This window comes from Salvia hispanica, chromosome 2 (assembly GCF_029641045.1).
Source record: "Salvia hispanica isolate PSC_SH4W2 chromosome 2, Shi_PSC_v1, whole genome shotgun sequence".
NCBI lineage: Eukaryota > Viridiplantae > Streptophyta > Magnoliopsida > Lamiales > Lamiaceae > Salvia > Salvia hispanica.
In genome coordinates, this window is record NC_142693.1 from 20,284,755 (window position 1) to 20,309,153 (window position 24,399).

The 24,399-nt window shown below is 37.9% G+C and overlaps 3 protein-coding genes and 4 pseudogenes across 4 annotated transcripts; all 7 read left to right on the forward strand.

Moving 5' to 3' along the window:
- Nucleotides 1-1,522: 1,522 nt before the first annotated feature.
- Nucleotides 1,523-3,301, forward strand: LOC125190355 (berberine bridge enzyme-like 18 pseudogene; annotated as a pseudogene).
- A 2,668-nt stretch (nucleotides 3,302-5,969) lies between these two features.
- LOC125202521 (tetrahydrocannabinolic acid synthase-like) lies at nucleotides 5,970-7,695 on the forward strand. The gene has a single exon (XM_048100926.2). It carries the CDS (start codon nucleotides 6,000-6,002, stop codon nucleotides 7,593-7,595), a length of 1,596 nt encoding a protein of 531 aa, XP_047956883.1. The 5' UTR covers nucleotides 5,970-5,999; the 3' UTR covers nucleotides 7,596-7,695.
- Nucleotides 7,696-9,144: 1,449 nt separating this feature from the next.
- Nucleotides 9,145-10,993, forward strand: LOC125216776 (tetrahydroberberine oxidase pseudogene; annotated as a pseudogene).
- A 2,885-nt stretch (nucleotides 10,994-13,878) lies between these two features.
- LOC125215387 (tetrahydroberberine oxidase pseudogene) lies at nucleotides 13,879-15,681 on the forward strand (annotated as a pseudogene).
- A 561-nt stretch (nucleotides 15,682-16,242) lies between these two features.
- On the forward strand, nucleotides 16,243-18,108 carry LOC125202456 (tetrahydroberberine oxidase-like; annotated as a pseudogene). The gene is made up of 2 exons (XR_016135968.1): nucleotides 16,243-16,953; nucleotides 17,118-18,108. The product of XR_016135968.1 is annotated as a tetrahydroberberine oxidase-like (transcript).
- Nucleotides 18,109-19,299: 1,191 nt separating this feature from the next.
- On the forward strand, nucleotides 19,300-21,239 carry LOC125217818 (tetrahydroberberine oxidase-like). The gene is made up of 2 exons (XM_048119358.2): nucleotides 19,300-20,025; nucleotides 20,258-21,239. Exons 1-2 carry the CDS (start codon nucleotides 19,315-19,317, stop codon nucleotides 21,119-21,121), a joined length of 1,575 nt encoding a protein of 524 aa, XP_047975315.1. The 5' UTR covers nucleotides 19,300-19,314; the 3' UTR covers nucleotides 21,122-21,239.
- An 892-nt stretch (nucleotides 21,240-22,131) lies between these two features.
- Nucleotides 22,132-24,283, forward strand: LOC125212727 (tetrahydroberberine oxidase-like). Its single transcript, XM_048112969.2, has 2 exons — nucleotides 22,132-22,856; nucleotides 23,119-24,283. The coding sequence occupies exons 1-2, from the start codon at nucleotides 22,146-22,148 to the stop codon at nucleotides 24,010-24,012; spliced, it is 1,605 nt and encodes a 534-aa protein (XP_047968926.1). The 5' UTR covers nucleotides 22,132-22,145; the 3' UTR covers nucleotides 24,013-24,283.
- The last annotated feature ends 116 nt before the right edge of the window (nucleotides 24,284-24,399 follow it).

Genomic DNA, 24,399 nt, shown 5'->3' on the forward strand with positions numbered 1-24,399 from the left:
AGATCCAGTGGTGGAGGGTGGGGGGGTGAGGGCTCCGTGCGACTATTTTCCCGTTATCGGGACGTAAAATTATCATGTCTGCCCCCTCCGTTTGCCTCCGGCATCACCCCGAACAACGTAAAAAATAGCATGTCCGCACTAAATCAAATTAATACAATATATTCCGCCCCCTCCATTTTCGGATTTGGATCCGCCACTGTTTAGATCCAAACACCTTCTACATGCTGTCGATAAAATAAAAAGGTTTTCCATGACTTGAAAAGCAGAAATTATTGTCAACTTTACGAGGGTATGAGAACCATATGGTAACGACTTATGACTAGGTTCATGGAATAAAATTAATATACTATATATCTAGTTAAGTAGAGCAATTAATGATGAAAAACGTATCTTTATTGTACACGTTGTTTCCTTTTTTTATTTAATTAAAAAATGAACAACGTTTTATTATTAATTATGCCAAATAGAACATATAATAGTTTATTGTGTTTAATTCAATTTTATATTGTCAATTATGGTTGATTATGTCCACATAGGACATATAATACCTTTTATCATTTAATCTTTATGTTTTATTAACTGTATTGGACTAAATATTCCATTATTAGAATGCAATTTAACTTTTAAACTTATTTTCAACTATATTATTAATTAAAGTTGATTGTCTAAATATTCCATTATCGAGTTTCAATTGTAATCTTGAATTGATTATGTGCAAGACGATTTTCTTCAATATGTCCCAATAATTCGAGAACTACTTGACCCTTATCCCCAAATTAAAATGTGTTTGACTTATTCTATTCTCTACGGATTGAATATCAAAATATCACAGAAAATACATGTATATCAAGACCATGACTTGGTTCATAAAAGAAAATCAGCAACCCAGCATAACTAGAAGTTATTCCAGCAACTTGAATTTGATATCATTCAGTTGATATAATTAATTAAGCATATATACCTAATTAATCGGAATCCAATTTTCAATGTCAATTAATTAAAGGTAGGGACTCATCATTCAACATAAATAATGCAATTCAGAGTCATAATTAATTGAAATTCGCACTGGGATTTCGTAACAGGCTGACGTGTCAAACTTATCATGTTTCGTAATTTGACATCATTTAAGGAGCGAAATCATAATTTTATTGTTTTTCTTGTTTTTATTTTAATTTCTGTGTATATAATTGATTTCCTTTTAATTTTATATTGTGTCCAATCTTAGTACTTATGAAAAATGGGTTTGATAGCAAACCATAAAAGGTGTAAACTCGAAAATGACCATGACTTGACTAGTAAAATTAACTTGGAATTTAAAGAAGGGTATATTAAGAATAAAAAATTTGTGCAGGTCAATTTCAAATAAAGCTGCAACAGTGGACTTTGAAAGCTTCATTATTTACGCGGCACATAGTATATATGATTAATTCAAACATTAACTTAATATTCCTATAAATAGGGGAGCCATGCATGCCTTTCAAACATCACAAACACAAACCGTTACTCATAATCTCAAAACAAAATCATAAATCATGAAAAATCATTCAATCTCAACTCTTTCATTTTCTCTTCTTCTCATATTGTCATGCACTTTGGCAGCAAATGCTGATAGACAAGACAAATTCCTTCAATGTCTCACCTATCAATTCAAGAACTACTCCTCCATTTCGGATGATATTTACACTCCTTTAAACTCCGCTTACACTTCCATCCTCCAATTCTCCATTCAAAACCCTAGATTCGCATCGGAATCCACTCCCAAACCGCAAGTGATCATAACCCCAAAGCATGAATCCCAGATCCCGTCTGTCGTACGTTGTGCCAGACAGAGTGGTCTGGAGATCAGAACTCGAAGTGGTGGCCATGACATGGAGGGATTGTCTTACGTGTCACAAGTCCCGTTCGTGATCATTGACTTGATCAATCTCAGCGAAGTCACGGTCAACGTGGAGGAGAAAACTGCGTGGATTGAAGCAGGTGCGACCACCGGTATCGTATACTACAAGATTGCAGAAAAGAGCCCTACATTAGGGTTTCCTGGGGCTATTTTCACTACCGTTGGTGTCGGTGGCCACTTCAGTGGAGGAGGCTATGGTGCAATGGTGCGAAAACATGGCCTCGCTGCAGATAACGTTGTTGATGCGAGAATAATCGACGTTCATGGAAGAATCCTCGACAGGAAATCAATGGGCGAGGATCTATTTTGGGCGATCAGAGGTGGCGGAGCTGCCAGTTTTGGCGTGATCACTGCCTGGAAAGTGCAACTGGTGGATGTTCCAGAAACAGTCACTGTTTTCTCAATCAATCGGAACGTGGAAGAACAGAACGGTACAGAGTTGTGGCATCGCTGGCAATACGTGGCGCCTCGAGCAGACAAAGACCTGTTCGTCGGTGTCATCGTGTTAAGGGTGAACACGACGGTCCAAGTCAACTTCTTCTCAGTTTTCCAAGGCGGCGCCGAAAGATTAGTTTCATACATGCAAGAAATCTTCCCAGAGTTAGGGTTAGTGAGAGAAGACTGCACAGAAATGAGCTGGATCCAATCTGCCTTGTTTATCAACCAAATGCCGATCGATCCAGTAGATGCTCTGCTCAACCGGACTCAACCCTTCGGCCTCAGACAGCTCAAGACCAAGTCCGATTATGTCCGGAAGCCAGTTCCTTTAAACGCGATCGAAGGCATGGTGACCATGTTACGCGAACCGGAAGCAGATGGGACTATGTACTATTTGGTTCCATATGGTGGAAGAATGAATGAAATATCAGAATTGGAAACTCCATTTCCTCACAGAGCCGGTGCACTCTACCAACTAGCTAGCCTGACTTACTGGCAAAACTCCGAGGCAGCGGAAGCGGACAGATACATAAGCTGGAGCCGTAGATATTACGAATACATGACTCCTTATGTGTCAAGCTCGCCCAGGGAAGCGTACTACAACTACAGAGATCTCGACATTGGAGTGAATAACCCTAATGGGAAGACAAGTTATGCACGAGCCAGCATTTGGGGGAAGCCGTATTACAAGGATAATTTCGATCGTCTTGTTCGGGTGAAGACAGTGGTTGATCCGACTAATTTCTTCAAGAACGAACAGAGCATTCCACCGTTGCAAGCGAAGTGGACTAGGAAAGGGAATTAAGATATATTTTTCCGTAACTGCCAACATGTTCCATGCATGTTGCTGAATATGACTTTCTGATTATTATTATTTTGTAATTCTATGTTTGTATTTGTTATTTAACGCCATATTATACTAGTAAATTGATTGATTTGCAATAAAAAATTACTAATATTTTCAAATTGTGCAATATATATTTTAGCCAAGCCCATAAAAATGTTGGGCTTATGTTTTTGTTGGGATTAACTCTGGGCCGTAAAATGAAACATGTGTTTTGGGCCTACCAATACAGATTGTAGATAACGGTTTTACATGTTATATGACTAAAATTTATAACAAATAGTATTAGTTAAAAGTTGATTTTATATGAATTATTTTTTTCGATGATTGTCGATGGTTTCAAGAAACAGACATCGAGAGAAAAATATCAAAATTGGGGTGAAAATATTATGGGGTAGTTTGGTCCAATTATAAATATTGTTAAGGAAATAATTATAAAAAAGAAGAGAAAAAAGAGAAAATCTTTTATTCTGAAAAATTTATATGCCTCAATCTCATATTCCGAAAAGTCAATGAATTTAATCCCAAATTATAAAAGGTAAACGAATTTAAGTTTTTCTTTTTCTGAAAGCTCTCCTTTTTCTTAATCTCAACTGATCAATTTTAAAAAGCGCGATTTCTATTTGACCTTTCAAATGCGATTTATATTGCCTTGCCGCCCATTGGTTAATTTAATTTTGGCAGCCTCTCCTCGTACATAACTTTCTTTTAAATAATTAGATTTTGGTAAGAATGTTGTAGTTGATAATTCTAAATGTGAAGTAAATTGAACTATAATTTCTATAGATATAATATCATTGTCTAATTAGAGCGTCAAATAGGTAAGAGTAATATTATTTATATTGCCTTGCCGCCCATTGGTTAATTTAATTTTGGCAGCCTCTCCTCGTACAGAACTTTCTTTTAAATAATTAGATTTTGGTAAGAATGTTGTAGTTGATAATTCTAAATCTGAAGTAAATTAAACTATAATTTCTATAGATATAATATCATTGTCTAATTAGAGCGTCAAATAGGTAAGAGTAATATTATTTGTTTGGTCTGTTTATGTGTTTGTATATGACGCCGTGAATATTTTTTATATTCAAACTCCATGAATTCTAAAATATTTACAAGAAAAAGTCAGCTCTAAAAAGCCAAATACAACTAATATAACCATTAAAATCTTATCAAATAATTATCCAATATAACTATTTTCATTATTAGAACTTGCGTTATAAATAATGACGAAATACGGCCTAGCTAGCTCTAGAGATAACACTATTGATGCAAGAATAATTGACGTTCATGGAAGAATTGTTGATAGAGAATCAATGAGTGAGGATGTGTTCTGGGCAATTAGAGGAGGGGGAGTGGCCAGCTTCGGCGTGGTCACTGCTTGGAATGTATAGCTGGTGGATGTTCAAAAGTTGTAACTATTTTCTCAATCACGAGGACTATGGAAAAATAGAATGGCACTAAACTGTGGCACCGCTGGCAATACGTAGTGCCTCGGGCCGACAAAGATTTATTCTTCAGAGTCGTCGTATATCCAGGGTGAACACGATGGTCCATATTAGCTTAAAAGAGGGAGTACTTAATAGTCTTACTTGATTAACATTTCCAAAAGTATCATGAGTTAAAAATAATATATTGCGTGAATAAAATTAATTTTATGCATTTGTAAAATTGGGTTTGAGTTTAATACCAAACTTTTCATAAATTCGTATCGAACCCTACACTTTATTTACGCCTACAATTATAGTATTTCCCATCATCAGTCCAGACCCATAATAGTTATTTGGGCTTTAAGCCTTTAACTATTGTTGGGCTTAGCTCTAGGCAAATATTATAAACATTTTAATCACCTTATTCAATTTTTTCTATTCAATTTATTGTACTCTGTTTTTACTTTTTAACTATAGGATTGAGCACAATTTATATATAATAGGGTATGAATTTCCAAGTTTGATTGCAGTTCATATAGCATGATCATTTATACATAATTTATCTTCTTTAGAAATTTTAATTTTATTTCTAATTTTCAATCATTTATTTTAGTTTTAGATATATAAAAATTTAATTATATTCTAAGTGAAGATAATGCACTAAGTGACACATTAAAAAGAAGAACTGTATAAAAAATTTTGTGGTTAAAATATCCGTACATTCTTCCTCCCATAAGTATATGAATAAAATATACTTATTAAATAATATAGCTTCAAATTTAATAATGTTATGGTCATGGTCTGGACGATTTACTTGACCTTGATACCTAAATTATTTTTTTATTGACGTATTCCATTGTCTCTACAGATTGTACGTCAAAATATCATAAAATAATAAGTTTGTCACTTACCAAAACAATGACTCGGTCAATACATTCTTCATCTTTTGAAAATTGAAACTTACGGCACGAATTTAAATACATGTGAATAAGATTGAGAAAGAAACAATATACTATTAAAAATATCACAGAATCCTTCAATTAAATACTTCCTTACATAGGAATATATAATTTAAAGATCGATCAAAATAAAAATAATCGTTATATTTAAAGGACAGAAAAAGGAAATCAGCATGATTAAATATTCTAGTCAATTATCTCATTAAGTAGACCCAGAAAATATTCAGCCATCTTGGGTAACCTATCGTCGATGTCGCATTATTAAATTGAATAAAGATTGGATAAGCACTCAAAATTCAGAATTCAGAAATCAACCGTTGAAAATACTCCATAAATTAATAGGCAGAATAATATTTATAAATTGGGAAGCCATACATGATTCTTAAAAACAACAAACACACACTTAAAACTCTTATTATCAAAACCAAAAAATCATGAAAACTCCTTCAAACTCAACTCTTTCGTTCTTTCTTCTTCTCATATTATCATCAACTTTGGGAGCTTTTGCTGACAAACAAGACAAGTTCCTTCGATGTCTCACCTATCAATTCAAGAACTTCTCCTCCATTTCCAATGATGTTTTCACTCCTTCAAACACCTCTTACACTTCCATCCTCCAATTCTCCATCCACAACCCTAGATTCGCATCGGAATCCACTCCTAAACCGCAAGTGATCATAACCCCAGAGCACGAATCCCAGATCCCGCCTATCATACGTTGTGCCAGAAAAACTGGTGTGGAAATCAGAACTCGGAGTGGTGGCCATGACACGGAGGGATTGTCTTATGTGTCACAAGTCCCGTTTGTGATCATCGATTTGATCAATCTCAGCGAAGTCAAAGTCAACGTGGATGACAAAACAGCGTGGATCGAAGCAGGTGCAACCACCGGTACCGTATACTACAGGATTGCAGAAAAGAGCCCTACTCTTGGGTTTCCGGGGGCTATTTTCACTACCGTCGGTGTCGGTGGCCACTACAGTGGAGGAGGCTACGGCGCAATGATGAGAAAACACGGCCTGGCCGCAGATAACGTTATCGATGCAAGAATAATCGACGTGCATGGGAGAATTCTGGACAGAAAATCAATGGGAGAGGATCTGTTCTGGGCGATCAGAGGCGGTGGAGGTGCCAGTTTTGGCGTGATCACTGCCTGGAAAGTGCAACTAGTGGACGTTCTAGAAACAGTCACTGTCTTCTCAATCACCAGAAGCGTGGAAGAACAGAACGGCACTGAGCTATGGCACCGCTGGCAATACGTAGCTCCTAAAGCCGAAAAAGATCTATTTGTCGCTGTCATCGTATTAAAGGTCAACACGACGGTCCAAGTCAACTTCTTCTCAGTGTTCCAAGGCGGCGCTGACAGATTAGTTTCATACATGCAAGAAATCTTCCCAGAGTTAGGGCTAGTGAGAGAAGACTGCACAGAAATGAGCTGGATCCAATCCACCCTATTTAGCAGCCAATTGCCAATTGATCCACTAGATACTCTGCTCAACCGGACTGAGCCCGGTCGGAGGCAGTTCAAAGCCAAGTCGGATTATGTCCGGACACCCATTCCTTTAAACGTGTTTAAAGGCATGGTGAGTATGTTACGCAAACCGGAAGCATCAGACGAGACGATATACTACACGGTGCCATATGGTGGAAGAATGGATGAAATATCGGAATCAGAGACTCCGTTTCCTCACAGAGCTGGCGCACTCTACATGCTTTCTAGTGTGGCTTCTTGGCAAAACTCTGAGGCTGCGGATGCAGAGAAATATATAAGCTGGGCTCGAAGGTATTACGAGTACATGACTCCTTACGTCTCGAGCTCGCCCAGGGAAGCGTATTTCAACTACAGAGACCTCGATATTGGAGTGAATAACCGCAATGGGAAGACGAGTTATGCACATGCCAGTGTTTGGGGGAGGAAATATTACAAGGATAATTTCGATCGTCTTGTTCGGGTGAAGACCGTTGTTGATCCGACCAATTTCTTCAAGAATGAACAGAGCATTCCGCCGTTGCATTCTAGGTGGACTTAGAAGCAAGTATAGGCAACTAGTTCTTATATTGTACTTTAAACTGATTAATTTTCAAAATAAATGTTAGATTTTTCAAATTGTGAAATGTATATTTGAGTCATCTTTTCATTGCAGATCAATCAATAATGACATGTGTTAAATACTACTAATATACTGCATTATTAATCATGAGTGGTGAATGTGTTGGTCTTGATTAAATTGAAAAAAAAAATGTTTTACTTAGGCCTTTTGTGATGGTGGGCTCAAATTAAATCCCTAACCTATTCATAAATTCGTAACCCACTAGCTATAATATGTAGACCAACCAATTCAACAATTGGGCCCAGTCTTTATTTTATCCTCTTTAGTCCTATGAACTATTTTCCATCATCAGCCCACACATATAATTTATTAGGCTTAAGATATTGATTGGCTTCTTGGGCTACCTTGGGCCCAAAATAAAACATGTGTTTTAGGCCCATAAGGATAAAATCATACTCCCTCCGTCCTTGAAAATTTGTCACTTATTTCAAATTTTTTCCGTCCCCAAAAATTTGTTACGTTTCACTTTTACCATTTTTGGTAGTGGACCGACCCCACATTATACTAACTCATTTCCACCCATCTTTTATTTATAAAACTAATATATAAATGTATGACTCATATTCCATTAAATTTTCAACTCTCTTTCTATTGTATTTCTTAAAATATGTGGCGGGTCAAATAGTGATAAATTATTAGAATGGAGTGAATAATAGTCTATCTATCCCAATATTCATTGATCAAAACATCGGTTGAATTTGATGTACTTTGTAGCTAGTTTGAAAAGTATTTTGACCAAAGTAATTTTGTTTAATTTAAGTGATTTAAAAAGTATTTATACACTATTTTTCATCATTTGACGATGAATATGATTTTTTTTTCTTTGTACTTGTGGCATATCTATCTTTTATTTTTAAAACTAAAATTTTAAGGATTGTGTTAGAGTTGATACGACCTCCAAACTTTGAAGTAAGACATTAATCACTCTACCTCTATATGAACACTCATGTCTATATTTTATTTTGATTCATCAATTTTTATGGTGATATTACTACATAATTTATCATACGAGAAAATGAGTGAGTTTAATGCAAACACCGTGCACACACAACATAATTAAGTAACTAGTAATATGCTATCATGTTATTTGCATATGTCACACACAAAATTCATCTTGTGCCAGCTACTACATCGACAACGATAGGTTGCAAGTAATACTTTTTTATCCTAATTAAACAAATGGTCCAAATAAGTGACTAAGAAATGACCAAGAAACCTACACACTTGTGGAAATAACATTCCAAGTAGACTGCTGGTGTGAGCCGCCAAATATATACTCTATATAATAAACAATTATAATAAATAAAAATTACTACCTAATTCTCTTAAAAAATGAAAATCAAATAAGGCTGCACTACATGTTTGAACAATGAGTAACTATTAGTACTTCAATACTAACATAAAGCAATTAAATAAACAAAACTAACACTAACTTCCAAGCCTCATATTCTTATAAATAGAAACTTCCATCCCAACTGCCATACAAACCATCATCTTCTAACACAGTCACTAACCATGAAGACTCCTTCCATCCCATCCCTCTCACTCACTCTCCTCCTCATCTTCACGTGCACCTCGGCAGCTTCTGCCAATGCGCACGAGGATTTCCTGACATGCCTCTCACACGAGTCCATGAACAACACCTACTTCGCCAACGACGTCCACTCCACCGCTAGCTCGTCCTTCGATTCCGTCCTCCAGTTTTCCATCCGAAACCTGAGGTTCGCGTCAGAATCCACTCCCAAGCCGCAGGTGATCATAACCCCAGAGCACGAATCCCAGATCCCACCTGTCATATACTGCGCCAAGCAATATGGTGTCGAGATCAGAGTCCGAAGCGGTGGCCATGACTTGGAGGGATTGTCCTATGTCTCTCAAAATCAGTTTGTGATCATAGATTTGATCAACATGAGTGAAATCAACGTTAACGTCGAGGAGAAAACCGCGTGGGTCCAATCCGGCGCGACGCTCGGTACTTTATACTACAGGATCGCGGAAAAGAGCTCCACGCTAGCGTACCCTGCCGGCCTCTGCCCAACCGTGGGCGTAGGCGGGCAGTTCAGCGGAGGCGGCGAAGGCACATTGCTGCGCAAATACGGCCTTGCCGCCGATAACGTTATTGACGCGAGAATAATCGACGTCAACGGCAAAATCATGGACAGGAAATTAATGGGCGAAGATCTGTTCTGGGCGATCAGAGGCGGCGGAGGCGCCAGCTTCGGCGTGATCGTTTCCTGGAAAGTCCAGTTAGTGGACGTTCCAGAAAAAGTCACTGTGTTCACAGTAAACAGGGCACTGGAACAGAACGCAACTCAGTTGATACAACGCTGGCAGGAAGTGGCGCCAAAGCTAGACAGGGATTTATTCATTGGAATATTCTTTTTTGGGCTGACCGCCGCCCAAACCGGGGCAAACCCGACAATTCTCGCCTCTTTCTTCTCTCTCTTCCTCGGGGAGGTCGACAGACTCCTCCCCATACTGGAAGAGAGATTCCCTGAGCTGGGCGTCAGAAAAGAAGACTGCTCAGAAATGAGCTGGATCGAATCGACCGTGTACTTCGCCACGGCCCCCATCATCCCGCCACCCGAGCCACTTCCGCTCGAGTTTCTTCTAAACCGGACCCAACCCGGTCTGAGACTCCTAAAAATGAAATCCGACTACGCGGTGAAGCCAATCTCTGCAGAGGCTCTAGAAGGCCTCTACACTCAATTCTACGAGCCCGAGGCGGCCGAGTCCTTCGAGCTCATGCTCCCATACGGCGGAAGGATGGCGGAGATCTCAGAATCCGCCATCCCTTTCCCTCATAGGAGCGCTTACATGTTCAAAGTTGCTTTAACAGTGGCCTGGGAGGAAAGTTTGGCTCATGATTCTGTAAAGTACATCAGCTGGAGCAGAAGGTACCACAGTTACATGACTCCCTATGTTTCGAAGAATCCGAGGGCGACGTACTATAATAACAGAGATCTCGACATTGGAGTGAACAACGTTGATGGGAACACGAGCTACGCGCAGGCTAGTGCTTGGGGAATTAAGTATTTTGGGGATAATTTCGATCGTCTTGTTCGGGTGAAAAGCGTGGTTGATCCGCACAATTTCTTCAAGAACGAACAGAGCATTCCGCCTTGCAGTAAGAAAGAAGATTGAGAATTGAGATGATTTGTTACATTTGAATTTTTTTTTTCTGGTAATAATGATTTATGGTTTACTCTCCTTATGTAGTAATTGAAAGTTGTTTTAGTTTTGGAGTTGATGTAATGAGAAAGCAAAATATCTTTGGAGTTAATGAAGAAATTTTATCATGGAAAACAAATTTTGCATGTGTTTTTCTCTCTTATTAGTGAACATATTGATATTTGTATATATTTATTATAATTTTTTTACATAAAATTTCAAGGTGCAAAATGTGATTTTTTTTTATATTTTTTATATGTATGCATGCAACATTCTTTGAATGAATGTTTGCCCACTTGTGTTGTGTTGGTAGTTTTGTTGAAAAGAGCATAAATTTTTAGGTCAAACAGTCAAACGAAGTATATAGCTTTATTAAATACTCTTATTATTGTTAATTTGTTATGTCCTGAGTTAATTTTATAGTTTATGATAATACCAAATTTTACCAAAAACATATTTTTATAATAACAGTATAGATTTAGCAGCAATAATGCTAGTCAATTATTTCGTTAGTATTATTATATGTTTCGCATTAACATAAAATTAAGCAATATTACATCGATATAACCGATGCAATAAAATGATAAATATCCAAATTATACCGATATATTCACAAATCACAATAGACACAATGTATTAAGAAAAATATTTGATTAATAAAATGCATATGTACCTTATATGAGCATCGTTCTCGTTTAGCGCATGTTTAGTATTGTTCGTTTTGATTTATATATTTAGTTTAATTTTAATACACTGAAAAATGTTATTGAAAATTTTAATTTTATAAATTCATAAAAAAATCAAAGTTCAATTTGCAAGATATAATACTATAACATGCGTTGCCAACTTTGAAAAATAAAAGAAATGTATTAAACAATTCTTTGTTCAAAGAGATTAATCTTTTGACTTTATATAGAATGATCCTATAATGAGTTACTCATTTGTTTTATTTCCAGTCACCTTTAAGTCTTAATCATGTAGATACATGCATATTAACAGAAATAGTTTAATATAACTCTTAGAATAATATATATATATACATATATATATATTTCATTTTTTTAATCCGCCATTCCACATTTGTTTAATTTAAGAAGTGGTTGGTTTATTTGCATGAAGATATTTTAATAATAGTCCTAAAAATTGATGGGCTTTTTATGGATAGATTTAGCAATGGATATTCATTGCCTCAATTGACAGGCCCATTTTGTAAACCAATTAGGTCACAAAAATAAAATAAAATTGAATGGAAAAATTATTGATTATTGTTTTTCAAAGTTGAGTTAACTAATTAGTCAATTATATCCAATCTTATGATGTAAATTTCTAAGAGTACCCTCACCAAATTATTATTACTATCGTTTATCCTCAATTTGTTGAAGGAAAATGGTCGACGTTGATGAGCGATCAATCTCTTAATTTTTGTCCTAAATCATAATTAATGTATCATCGTGTGGATAATCCTCTCACTAATCAGTTTTTTTAAGGAGGTAAGTGACTCATTTTTAATAGAGTATATATCGAGAAAGTTGTTTGAAATGAAGAATATAATGGATTTTTTTATTTGATAAAGTGGGAAAAAAAAAAGAAATTATCTATTTCTTTCAAATAGTTTCCGCTCCGAATTTCGAGCAACCGAATGTCGAATCAATTTATTATACACATAAAAGTGATAAAACATTAAAACCGACCTCCATTATTGCGTTTCTCATTATTAAAATAAAAGTTTATTTTCTTTATTAAAATAAAAGTGGCTATTTTCTCTAAAGTCTAAACACTCAATTCCAAAAAAATACTTCCGCGTTCCCTCATAGTTGAGTCATTTTTCCATTTCAGGAAGTTCCTCATAGTTGAGTCATTTCCATATATAGTAATTTTTTCCTCTTTCTTACTTTACTCTCTCTTACTTTATTCATCTTTTACTTTATTCTCTCTACATTTTTCTCTTTCTTACTTTTCTATCTATTTATTTAACACACTCAACATTCATTTCTTAAACTCCGTGCCAAAGAGTTCCGCCTCAACTATGAAGGAACGGAGGGACTACGACACTCATTGTATAACACAAATATGGGTCATACAGCTAGCTTATGCGATAACTGATATGCTTTCTTATGTACTTATTTGTTTGTCGGGCAATTGTTGGAAGAATAATGAATTAAGGTTAAATTCTGCCTATTTCGCAATTATAAAATTAGCTTTACTAATCATTAATTTTAAATTGATAAAATATTTGGGGCCTTTATATTTTGAATTAGTGGTGTGTTGATGTATTTGCTAAAAATTGTGTTAGAGTAGAACTGAGATAATGACAAAAATTACTCAGGCAATCTAATTCTCATAGAATTTTTCAAATGACATACAATTTCATCGAAATTAGATCTCATAAAAATTTGAGAAAAAATATTAAAATTCAAGGTTTTAAGGCAAATTTTTAAAATTGCGAAGCTAGTATTCGATTAAAATTCATGATTAATTCACCAATTTGTCCTTTTTCAATTGTAAAATTTAAAAATCATCAGCATTTTCTAGGAACGGCCGGGATGTGTGTAAAGTTCACAAAACCAAATCAAGTGAAAAAGGGTATTATAAAAATTTCAAACTTGAAAATAGTTACTGTGACAAATCGTATTTTTAAACTGAAATTCGTCAAGTATGAGATCACATCACAAATTCTATGTCCAAAACAAATAAAATATCTTTTATATCCACATGTTTATAGTGATCAAATTGAATTATAACACTTGAGCCGCTGGTTGAACCTTGTGTGGTTGTAGGTCAAAAGTTGGTCTGCAAATGTATCAATTTTAACTTTTGTAAAATGTTGAATAGGAAAACTTTCATACACACACAAATCTTATCATTTTGAATTTCTCTATGGAAATTTTGTACACACTATATATGGTGCTTTCATAAGCAACTTTTTCAATTTCAACTTCCTCCATTTCCAAAATATCTATATGCATACATATGATATATTAATATCTAATTATGACACTACTGAATGTTCTAAAAAACTATATATAGTTATAAGATAAGACCTACTATCCTACAAGAAGTTAAAGATGAACACTACTACCACTTCATCTCTTACTTTCCTTCTTCTCGTGCTCTTTTCGTGCTCGCCGGCGGCATATGGCGACGGCCGCCGCCTTTTTCTCGATTGCCTATCCCAAAAACTCCATAACTACTCTTCCATTTCCAACAACATAGTTTTCACAAGAAACAACCCTTCTTACACTTCCATCCTCCAATTTTCCATCCGAAACCCGAGATTCGCCTCAGAGTCTAACCATAAACCATTCGCGATCATAACCCCACAACACGAATCTCAAATTCCGCCTGTCATATACTGCGCCAAAAGCTCAGACATAGAGATCAGAACCCGAAGCGGAGGCCATGACTTCGAGGGACTATCTTATGTCGCACAACTCCCCTTCGTGATCGTTGATCTTATCAATCTAAGCGAAATAACCGTTGACGTCAAGAAAAAAACTGCGTGGGTCGGAGCTGGCGCGACCATAGGCGCATTATACTACAGAATCGCCGAGAAAAGCCCGGTTTTAGGATTTCCCGCCGGTTTCTGCCCGACCGTCGGGGCCGGGGGACACTTCAGCGGCGGTGGCTGGGGCCTCATGATGAGAAAGTACGGCCTCGCTGCGGATAACGTCGTCGACGCGAGAATAGCCGACGTCAGCGGCAGAATACTAGACAGAATGTCAATGGGCGAGGATCTGTTCTGGGCAATCAGAGGCGGCGGCGGCGCCAGCTTCGGCGTAATCACTGCCTGGAAGGTACAGCTGGTGGATGTTCCAGAAACTGTCACTGTTTTCACAGTGAGCAGAACGCTGGAACAGAACGCGAATCAACTCATTCACCGCTGGCAATACGTAGCTCCAAATATCCACAAAGATTTGTTCCTCGGAATCACGATAAGCAGAGTGAACTCCAATGCCTCCGGCCATGGCGGGAGGATCATGACGATAAATGCTTCTTTCTTTTCGCAGTTTCTCGGCGGCGCCTCCCGATTGCTGGCGTTGATGCAAGAACATTTCCCCGAGTTAGGCCTTAAAAGAGAAGATTGCATAGAGATGAGCTGGATCCAATCCGTTCTCTACGCCGACGGAATCCCAACTGAATCTCCGCCGCAAATCTTGCTAAACAGAACTCAACCAAACATAGCATTCTTCAAAGGAAAGCCGGATTACGTGGAGAATCTGATCTCCGAGAAGGAATTTGAAGGAGTCTGGCAATATTTCTACGAGGACGAGGGGGCCTCGGCCTTCGTGCTGATGGTGCCTTATGGGGGGAGAATGGCGGAGATTCCAGACTCCGCCATTCCTTATCCCCATAGAAAAGGGAATCTATACACATTTGGAAGCTTAGTGGTGTGGCAGGAAGAGGAAGATTCCGAAAGGTATATCGGTTGGATTCGGAGGCTGTTCGATCACATGACTCCTTATGCTTCGAAGAATCCGAGGGGGGCGTATGTCAACTACAGAGATCTTGATATCGGAGTGAACAACGTTGATGGAAAGACGAGCTATGCGAAAGCGAGCGTTTGGGGGAAGAAGTATTTCAAGGATAATTTCGATCGTCTTGTTCGAGTGAAAACGATGGTGGATGCAGATGATTTCTTTAGGAACGAGCAGAGTATTCCACCGATTATTAGCAAAAAAGCATAAGCATCCCACTGGTTTCTTCCCTTCTGGAAATTTGTTCTCTGTCCATGGTATAACATGTATTGCCATAAAATAATTTATATGTCACTAATCACATGAAAAATGACTAATTACTTATTGAATATCGAATAATTAAGCTTATGTTTGGTTGATGTGCTTATCTTAAATGAGATATTGATAGCATATGATTGGGACATCAGCATTGACATTTTAGGTACATGAAATTTGGTTTCTTAATGTAGATCATGAACTTGAGAAAAGATAGGCTGTCAATTTCAAACTATATATTTTTTGTGTTTCTATATATATATAAACAAAGACAATCTTCTTCCATATATTGAGAACTGGATAATTTAATTTGACCTAAACTTATACTCCCTCTGTCTTATTAGAAATGCAACGTTTTCCTTTTTGGATTGTCCCACTAAAAATGAAACGTTTCCTAAAATGGAAACATCACTCTCTCTACTTTTCCCTCTCTCTTACTTTACTCTCTCTTCATTAACTCACAAAACAACACTTGCATAAAATCCTGTGCCGAAAACCAAATGTTTCATATTTATTGGGACGGAGGGAGTATTAGTGAAGAAGCATAGGATTTCAAACTAGTAATTTTAGTTTAATCAAGCTTTGATGCAATGTTTTGCCAATGCTCCATCTATAAAACAAAAAAGAAAAACAGAGGACACAAACACATCTCTAAAGTCTAAACCATGAAAACCTCAACTATTTCTTTGATTTTTCTTTTCATCTGGTCTTCCTCATTGGCAGCTTCTGCCACCGATGACTTCCTACAATGTTTGTCCGAGAAATTCTATAACTACTCTTCGATTTCCAACGTTGTTTACACCTCAAAAAATTCATCCTACACTTCTATTTTAAAATATTCCATCTTCAACCTTAGATTCGCTACGGACTCTTCACCAAAGCCGCTGGCGATCATAACCCCAGAACACGAATCTCAGATCCCGCCTATCATACACTGCGCTAAAGAAGCTTGCCTTGAAGTCAGGACTCGAAGTGGGGGTCATGACTTCGAGGGACTTTCTTATGTATCACAAGTCCCGTTCGTGGTAATTGATTTGATCAATCTCAGCGATGTTACAGTTGACGTGGAGGCAAAAACTGCGTGGGTTGAAGCCGGTGCCACCATCGGGACTTTGTATTACAGAATTGCTGAAAAAAGTCCAGTTCTTGGATTTCCGGCAGGTGGTTGCCTAACTATTGGTGTCGGAGGCCACTTCGGTGGTGGAGGCTATGGCTTAATGCAAAGAAAGTATGGATTGGCTGCCGATCATGTGATCGATGCAAGAATAGTGGACATTAATGGCAGAATTCTCGACAGAGAGTCAATGGGCGAAGATCTGTTCTGGGCCATCAGAGGAGGTGGAGCTGCCAGTTTTGGTGTAGTTGTTGCCTGGAAGGTATTATATACTCCTTCCGTCCCCAAAGAGTATAAACATTTAGTTCGGCACAGGTTTTAATGTATATTTATTTAAAATTGATAGTTCATAAAAGCATGGATAGTTATTTCAGTTACTATATCCCTTTACAATGATGATATATGTTTTAAAATTAATCTAAACAGGTACGACTAATGGATGTACCTGGAAAGGTCACGGTATTCACCTTAAACAGAACTTTAGAACAAAACGCAACTCAACTCATCCACCGCTGGCAATACATCGCTCCCAACATCGACGAAGATTTATTCATTGGAATCTTGGCATATCGGTCGAGCACCGGGCCAGGACAAACCAATCCGACCATCCATGCCTACTTCTTCGCCCTCTTCCTCGGGGGCATCGACAGATTGCTCCCGCTGATGCAGCAAAGCTTCCCGGAGCTCGGCCTAATGCGAGAAAACTGCACCGAGACGAGCTGGATCAAATTCACCGTCGCCTTCGCAGGAAACCCTATCGAAACACCGTTGCAAATCCTTCTCAACAGAACTCAGCCCCAAAAAGAGTTCTCCAAACAGAAATCAAACTACGTGAAGGAACCAATTCCACAACAGGGCTTTGAAGAGTTATGGGAACAATTCCACAAAGCTGAAGAACCTATGGGTGGTTTATTAGTCCTCGTTCCTTATGGCGGGAAAATGGCGGAGATTTCCGAATCCTCCATTCCTTTTCCTCATAGAGGCGGGAATCTTTACATGATCTCTCATCTCATCAATTGGGAGAAGAGAATGCTCGGGATTCGGAGAGCTACTTGAGGTGGTCGAGGAGGATTGAGGACTACTTGACTCCTTACGTGTCGAGTAATCCGAGGGAAGCGTATCTCAACTACAGGGATCTTGATCTCGGAGTTAACAACGTTGTGGGGGAGACGAGCTACGAGCATGCTAGTGTTTGGGGCAAGAGATATTTCAAGGACAATTTTGATCGGCTTGTTCGGGTGAAAACCATGGTTGATACCGGGAATTTCTTCCGAAACGAACAGAGCATTCCGCCGTTGCATTACTAGTGGAAAACAGGGGATTTCGAAATTATAGATTTAGGCATATTGTGTATGATTATGAATAAGACGTTGTAAAATATGGTACTATATTCTTTCGAATTCAAGAAATAGATTTTAATGTAGTTATTTATTTTTGAAGTACATTAAAAAAAATTGTTATTATTTGTTTTTGAAGTATATTTAGTAACTTGAAAAATGTTGTACCCAATCCAACTCAACAGCATCTTCATCATTTGAGCAATCGAATTACATTCATTTTATGTGACACGTCTCTATATTATGTGTCGTTCTCATTCTTGGAACTTAAAAGAAAGTCTTTCAAATAAGGTTTGCCAATCACATAAACATTTAGGTGGTGTTCGGTTCATAAAATAATAATAGGAGGATACAATACAGGATAAGATAAGATAGGCTTTATTTGAGTTTAAGGCAATAGAGAATAGAGAAAGGTAGTAGTAAGATTAAATAGTTGGAGAGTCTAGGCTGCGATGGATTCTCATACTTGAAGACTAAAAATGGTTATTGGCAGACGGGCCTATTGCGGGCTTTTAATTAGTAGTGGGCCATGAAAATTTTATAACTTGCCAACTGAACGCATGATTTTGGCTTTAGTCAAACTTTATCTTGGACCAATCCTGTTAACCGAACTGGGCCTTAGAGTACTACCTTCGGTCTCAGTCTCGGTCTCGGTCTCTATTAACCGTCTCATTTTGTATTCCACCGGTTACTAGCAAAAAGTCATAAAGATTTGGGATTAAATAAATAAAGGATTGATTTTTTGATGGTGAAGATCAATAGACATCCCACTTGTTTCTTCCCTTCGGATAATTCGGATTTCTCCAATTGTGCTCTGTCATTAGTATACCATGTATTGAACTAAATTAATGTATATGTCATTAATCACACGCAAAATGACTCATTAATACTGAATATCGAATAAATTTATGTTCGTTTGATGTACAATTAAACGAGATATTGATAGCAATTGATTAGGACATCGAGCATTGACATTTGGTATTTTGATGTATGTCATGAACATGAGTAAAAACAAATACTCTATTCGTTTTCATTCAATATTAATTTCAAAGTTCAAACTGTATAATTTTGTCTTTATTGGTTTTTATATACAAACAAATACAATCTTCTTCTCTATTGAGAACTGGATAATTTAATTTGACCTTAACTTATCTTAGTGAAGAAGCATATGATTTCAAACTAGTAATGTTAGTTTAATCAAGCTCTGATGCAATGTTTTGCAAATCCTCCATCTATAAAAAGATCAAAAAAAAAAAAAAAAACACAACCACATCTCTAATTAAACCATGAAAACTCCAACCATTTCTTTGATTCTTCTTCTCATCTTGTCGTGCTCATTGGCAGCTTTTGCCGCCGATGACTTCCTACAATGTCTGTCCGAGAAATTCGACAACTACTCTTCGATTTCCAACGTTGTTTACACCTCAAAAAATCCATCATATGCCTCCGTCTTGAAATATTCTATCTTCAACCTTAGATTTGCTACAAACTCTACACCAAAGCCGCAGGCGATCATAACCCCAGAACACGAATCTCAAATCCCGCCTATCATACACTGTGCTAAAAAAGCTTGCCTCGAAGTCAGGACTCGAAGCGGGGGCCATGACTTCGAGGGCCTATCTTATGTATCACGAGTCCCGTTTGTGGTAATTGATTTGATCAATCTAAGTGAAATTACCGTGGACGTTGAGGCAAAAACTGCGTGGGTTGAAGCCGGGGCTACCATTGGCTCTTTGTATTACAGAATCGCGGAGAAAAGTCCGGTTCTTGGATTTCCAGCGGGTGGTTGTCTAACTATTGGTGTCGGAGGCCACTTCGGTGGAGGAGGCTATGGCTTAATGCAAAGGAAGTATGGCTTGGCTGCCGATCATGTGATCGATGCAAGAATAGTTGACGTTAATGGCAGAGTTCTCAACAAAGAATCAATGGGCGAAGATCTGTTCTGGGCCATCAGAGGAGGTGGAGCTGCCAGTTTTGGTGTAGTTGTTGCCTGGAAGGTATTATTCTAAAACTTCACTAAAATCAAAGAATAAAGGTCAAAGGTCACATATGCCGTTGGATCAGATGTTTTCCTGTTTTACCCAAATAATGTTGTTTGGTCAATTAAAATTTAAGCCTAGTATTTCATTTTAAAATCAATTGGTGATTATTAAAATAATCCATAAAACATATGTAGTCATTTTAAGTTATTTCTACACGATACATAAATTTTTAAATTTATCTAATCAGGTACGACTAGTGGATGTACCCGAAAAGGTTACCATCTTCCAGGTAGACAGAAAATTAGAACAAAACGCAACTCAACTCATATACCGCTGGCAGTACATCGCTCCCAACATCGACCAAGACTTGTTCATCGGAGTCATGACATCCCGATCGAGCAATCGGACCGTCCTCGTCTCCTTCTTTGCACTCTACCTCGGCGGCATCGACGCATTGCTCCCGCTCATGCAGCAGAGCTTCCCCGAGCTCGGCCTAGTGAGACAAAACTGCGCCGAGACGAGCTGGATCCGATCCACCCTCGCCTTCGGCGGCTACCCCATCGAAACACCGTTGCAAATCCTTCTCAACAGAACTCAAACCACAAAAGCATTCGCCAAAGACAAATCAAACTATGTGAAGACACCTATTCCTCAACATGCCTTTGAAGGCATATGGGAACACTTCTACAAAGCAGAAGCTATGAGTGGTTTATTCATCATCATGATGCCGTATGGCGGGAAAATGGCGGAGATCTCCGAATCCGCCATTCCTTTTCCTCATAGAGGCGGGAATTTATACCTGATCAATCATGCCATCGGTTGGTTAGAACAAAATGCTCGGGATTCGGACATCTACGTAAACTGGTCGAGGAGGCTTGACGATTACTTGACTCCTTACGTGACAAGTAATCCGAGGGAAGCGTATCTCAACTACAGAGACCTTGACCTCGGAGTTAACAACGTTGTGGGCGAGACGAGCTATGAGCAAGCAAGTGTTTGGGGCAAGAGATATTTCAAGGACAATTTCGATCGTCTTGTTCGGGTGAAAACCATGGTTGATCCCGGGAATTTCTTCCGGAACGAGCAGAGCATTCCGCCGTTGCATTACTAGTTGAAAACAGGGGATTGAGAAATTAAAGATTTAGGGAATACTCTGTATGATTATGACTGAGATGTTGTAAAATTTGAGTTGTGTGTTGCTTGGATAATATAAATCAGTTGTTTATTTAGTGATTTGCTTATGATTTAGGAGATTCACATATCTCAATAAACCTTTAAACAATTTCAAACTTTTAAACATTTTCAAACCTTTAAACACTTTCAAACTTTGAAATAAGGATACCTAATTAATACTACTAGATGTTATGTATCACCTTTTGCATATAATTCTAGTTTTTCTGGAATTCTTTTATTCCACTTTGTTGAAGGCTTTATTTAATATTATTTCTGCTTTTAACTTTATAATTTCATAAGAATTCAACCATTTTACTTTTACTTAATATTTTCGCCGAAAGATTTCAAGTCGCGCGTACTGTCGCATGTCCCTTTACACAACGCAATTTGACAAATTATCAGTTTACTTTTTTGGATTAAAATTTCAAATTTGATTTAACTATAATAGTTCCAATTTAGCCTAGTTTAATTTCTGTATTTTCTTCCTTTACATCCAAATTTGTCAAGTACTACTATTTGAAAAGTGAGAACAAATTGATAATAGGATCGTATGTATTTTCTTTAGACGACGGCGGGAGGAAAAACTTCTTTCAACGTTTTACTAACTGAGTTATGCTTCGTCGTTCACGTAATTAACATCTATAGCAACAATTAATGTTAATGTGATTGCTTAAATATAAAAAAAAAAGTATATTTGTAAAAAATCCAATTCAAAATGTCTCCTAGCTATTGAATATCGAATAAGTCTATGTTTGGTTTATCTGCTATTCTTAAATGAATTATTGATAGCAATTGACTGAACTATGATTGTATAATTTAATTTGACCTGAAAAGTTCTTCATAGACAAGCTAAGGATTTCAAACATGATGTCACATTCTAACAAACTTGTATTATTACTTTAAAAAAGCTCCATCTATAAATAAATCACAAAAACAAAGAACAAAACACACATCTCCAAACCATGAAATCTCCAACCATTTCTCTGATTCTTCTCCTCATCTTGCCGTGCTCATTGGCAGCTCCGGCCGCCGGTGACTTCCTACAATGCCTGTCGACGAAATTCGACAACTACTCTTCGATATCCAACGCTGTCTACACCACAAGAAATTCATCATACACTTCCATATTAGAATCAACCATATACAACCTAAGATTCGACACGGAATCCACACCTAAGCCACAGGTGATCATAACCCCAGAACACGAATCTCAGATCCCGCCTGTCATACACTGCGCCAAAAAAGCTGGCCTCGAAGTTAGGATTCGAAGCGGGGGCCATGATGCCGAGGGACTATCTTATGTGTCACGAGTCCCGTTTGTGGTCATTGATTTGATCAAATTAAATGAAATTACTGTCGACGCCGCAGCAAAAACTGCGTGGGTTGGAGCCGGTGCCACTCTCGGCTCTTTGTATTACAGGATCGCGGAGAAGAGCCCAGTTCTTGCATTTCCGGCAGGTGGTTGTCTGACACTTGGCACCGGAGGCCACTTCGGTGGAGGAGGCTATGGCTTGTTGATGAGGAAGTATGGCTTGGCTGCCGATAATGTGATCGATGCAAGAATAATCGACGCTAATGGCAGAATTCTCGACAAAGAATCAATGGGCGAAGATCTGTTCTGGGCCATCAGAGGCGGCGGTGCCGCCAGCTTTGGTGTAGTTGTTGCCTGGAAGGTAGTTTTCTCTAAAATTATTACTCTTTATTATATCTAAGTCAAACCCTTTTAGGCATTTGACTTTTTTTCTTTGACCGGCCGTCGTACTGATTTAAATTTGAAGTTCAAATATATTGTTAGATTAGACTTTTTTCTGTTCGTTAAGATATTGTTGAGTTAATTAATATTTGAGTAGATAGTCAAAGTTTCATTATGAAACTTATCAGTATAATTAAATTAGTCTATGAAACTTATATAGTTGTTTAAATTAATCTAAACAGGTACGACTAGTGGATATACCGGAAAAAGTCACTGTCTTCAGAGTAGACAGAACACTAGAGCAAAACGCAACTGAAATCGTCCACCGCTGGCAATACGTCGCTCCCAGCATCGACAAAGAATTATTTATCGATGTAATGATATCCCGATCGAGCACCACCCAATCACCAACCAACCGGACCGTCCTCGTCTCATTCATCGCACTCTACCTCGGCGGCATCGACACACTGCTTCCCCTTATGCAGAGAACGTTCCCCGAGCTCGGCCTAGTGCGAGAAGACTGCAACGAGACGAGCTGGGTCGAATCAACCCTCGCCATCAACGGCTTCCCCATCGAAAACTTGCAAAGCCTCCTCAACATAACTCAGCCCAAAGGCTACTCCAAACAGAAATCAAACTACGTGAAGAAGCCAATGCCAAAACAGGGCTTTGAAGGGATTTGGCAAAAGTTCTACAAAGAAGAAGCCAAGGATGGCTTGATGTTCCTTTTGCAGCCCTATGGCGGGAGAATGGCGGAGATCTCCGAATCCGCCATTCCGTTTCCTCATAGAGGTGGCAATCTTTACCTCATCACTCATCTCATCAATTGGGGAGAGGAGAGTGCTCGGGATTCGGAGAGCTACGTGAGGTGGTCGAGGAGGATTGAGGATTACTTGACTCCTTACGTGTCGAGGAACCCGAGGGAGGTGTATCTCAACTACAGAGATCTCGATATTGGAGTTAACAACGTTGTCGGGGAGACGAGCATCAAGCAAGCTAGTGTTTGGGGAAGGAAATATTTCAAGAACAATTTCGATCGTCTTGTTCGGGTGAAGACCATGGTTGACCCAGGGAATTTCTTCAGGAACGAACAGAGCATTCCGCCGTTGCGATCCAAGTGGAAAAAAGGGGAGTGAGAATTCTAAGATTTAGGTAATAATTAATAAGACCATTGTGATGTTTTATGTTATGCTATTTATTTAATCCTAATTTAATCTAGAAATAAGGTTAAGACATTGTTGTTATCATAATCTATTTGTAATTTCTCTATGAATAATTTAGTGTAGGTTGTCTTCCATGTAAAATCTTGATATCGTTTAGTCTCTTTTGTTATGTACGACATTTATAACAATCTATGGTTGTATTGATGATACAGTTTCAACTTTCAAGTGTTTTCTATGTTGTATATTCAGAGTAGTATTTTTTTTAAAAAAATCAAGTAAATTTCAAGTTCATGCAAATTTAAAAAATTGAGTTAATTGGCATGTCAATCTTGAATAAAACTTGGTCAGAATTGATTGACA

Coding starts and splice junctions, on each gene's coding strand:
- LOC125202521 (XM_048100926.2), top strand. CDS start 6,000: ATGAAAACTCCTTCAAACTCAACTCTTTCGTTCTTTCTTCTTCTCATA.
- LOC125217818 (XM_048119358.2), top strand. CDS start 19,315: ATGAAAACTCCAACCATTTCTTTGATTCTTCTTCTCATCTTGTCGTGC. Junction 20,026..20,257: donor GTGTAGTTGTTGCCTGGAAG/GTATTATTCTAA, acceptor TTATCTAATCAG/GTACGACTAGTGGATGTACC.
- LOC125212727 (XM_048112969.2), top strand. CDS start 22,146: ATGAAATCTCCAACCATTTCTCTGATTCTTCTCCTCATCTTGCCGTGC. Junction 22,857..23,118: donor GTGTAGTTGTTGCCTGGAAG/GTAGTTTTCTCT, acceptor TAATCTAAACAG/GTACGACTAGTGGATATACC.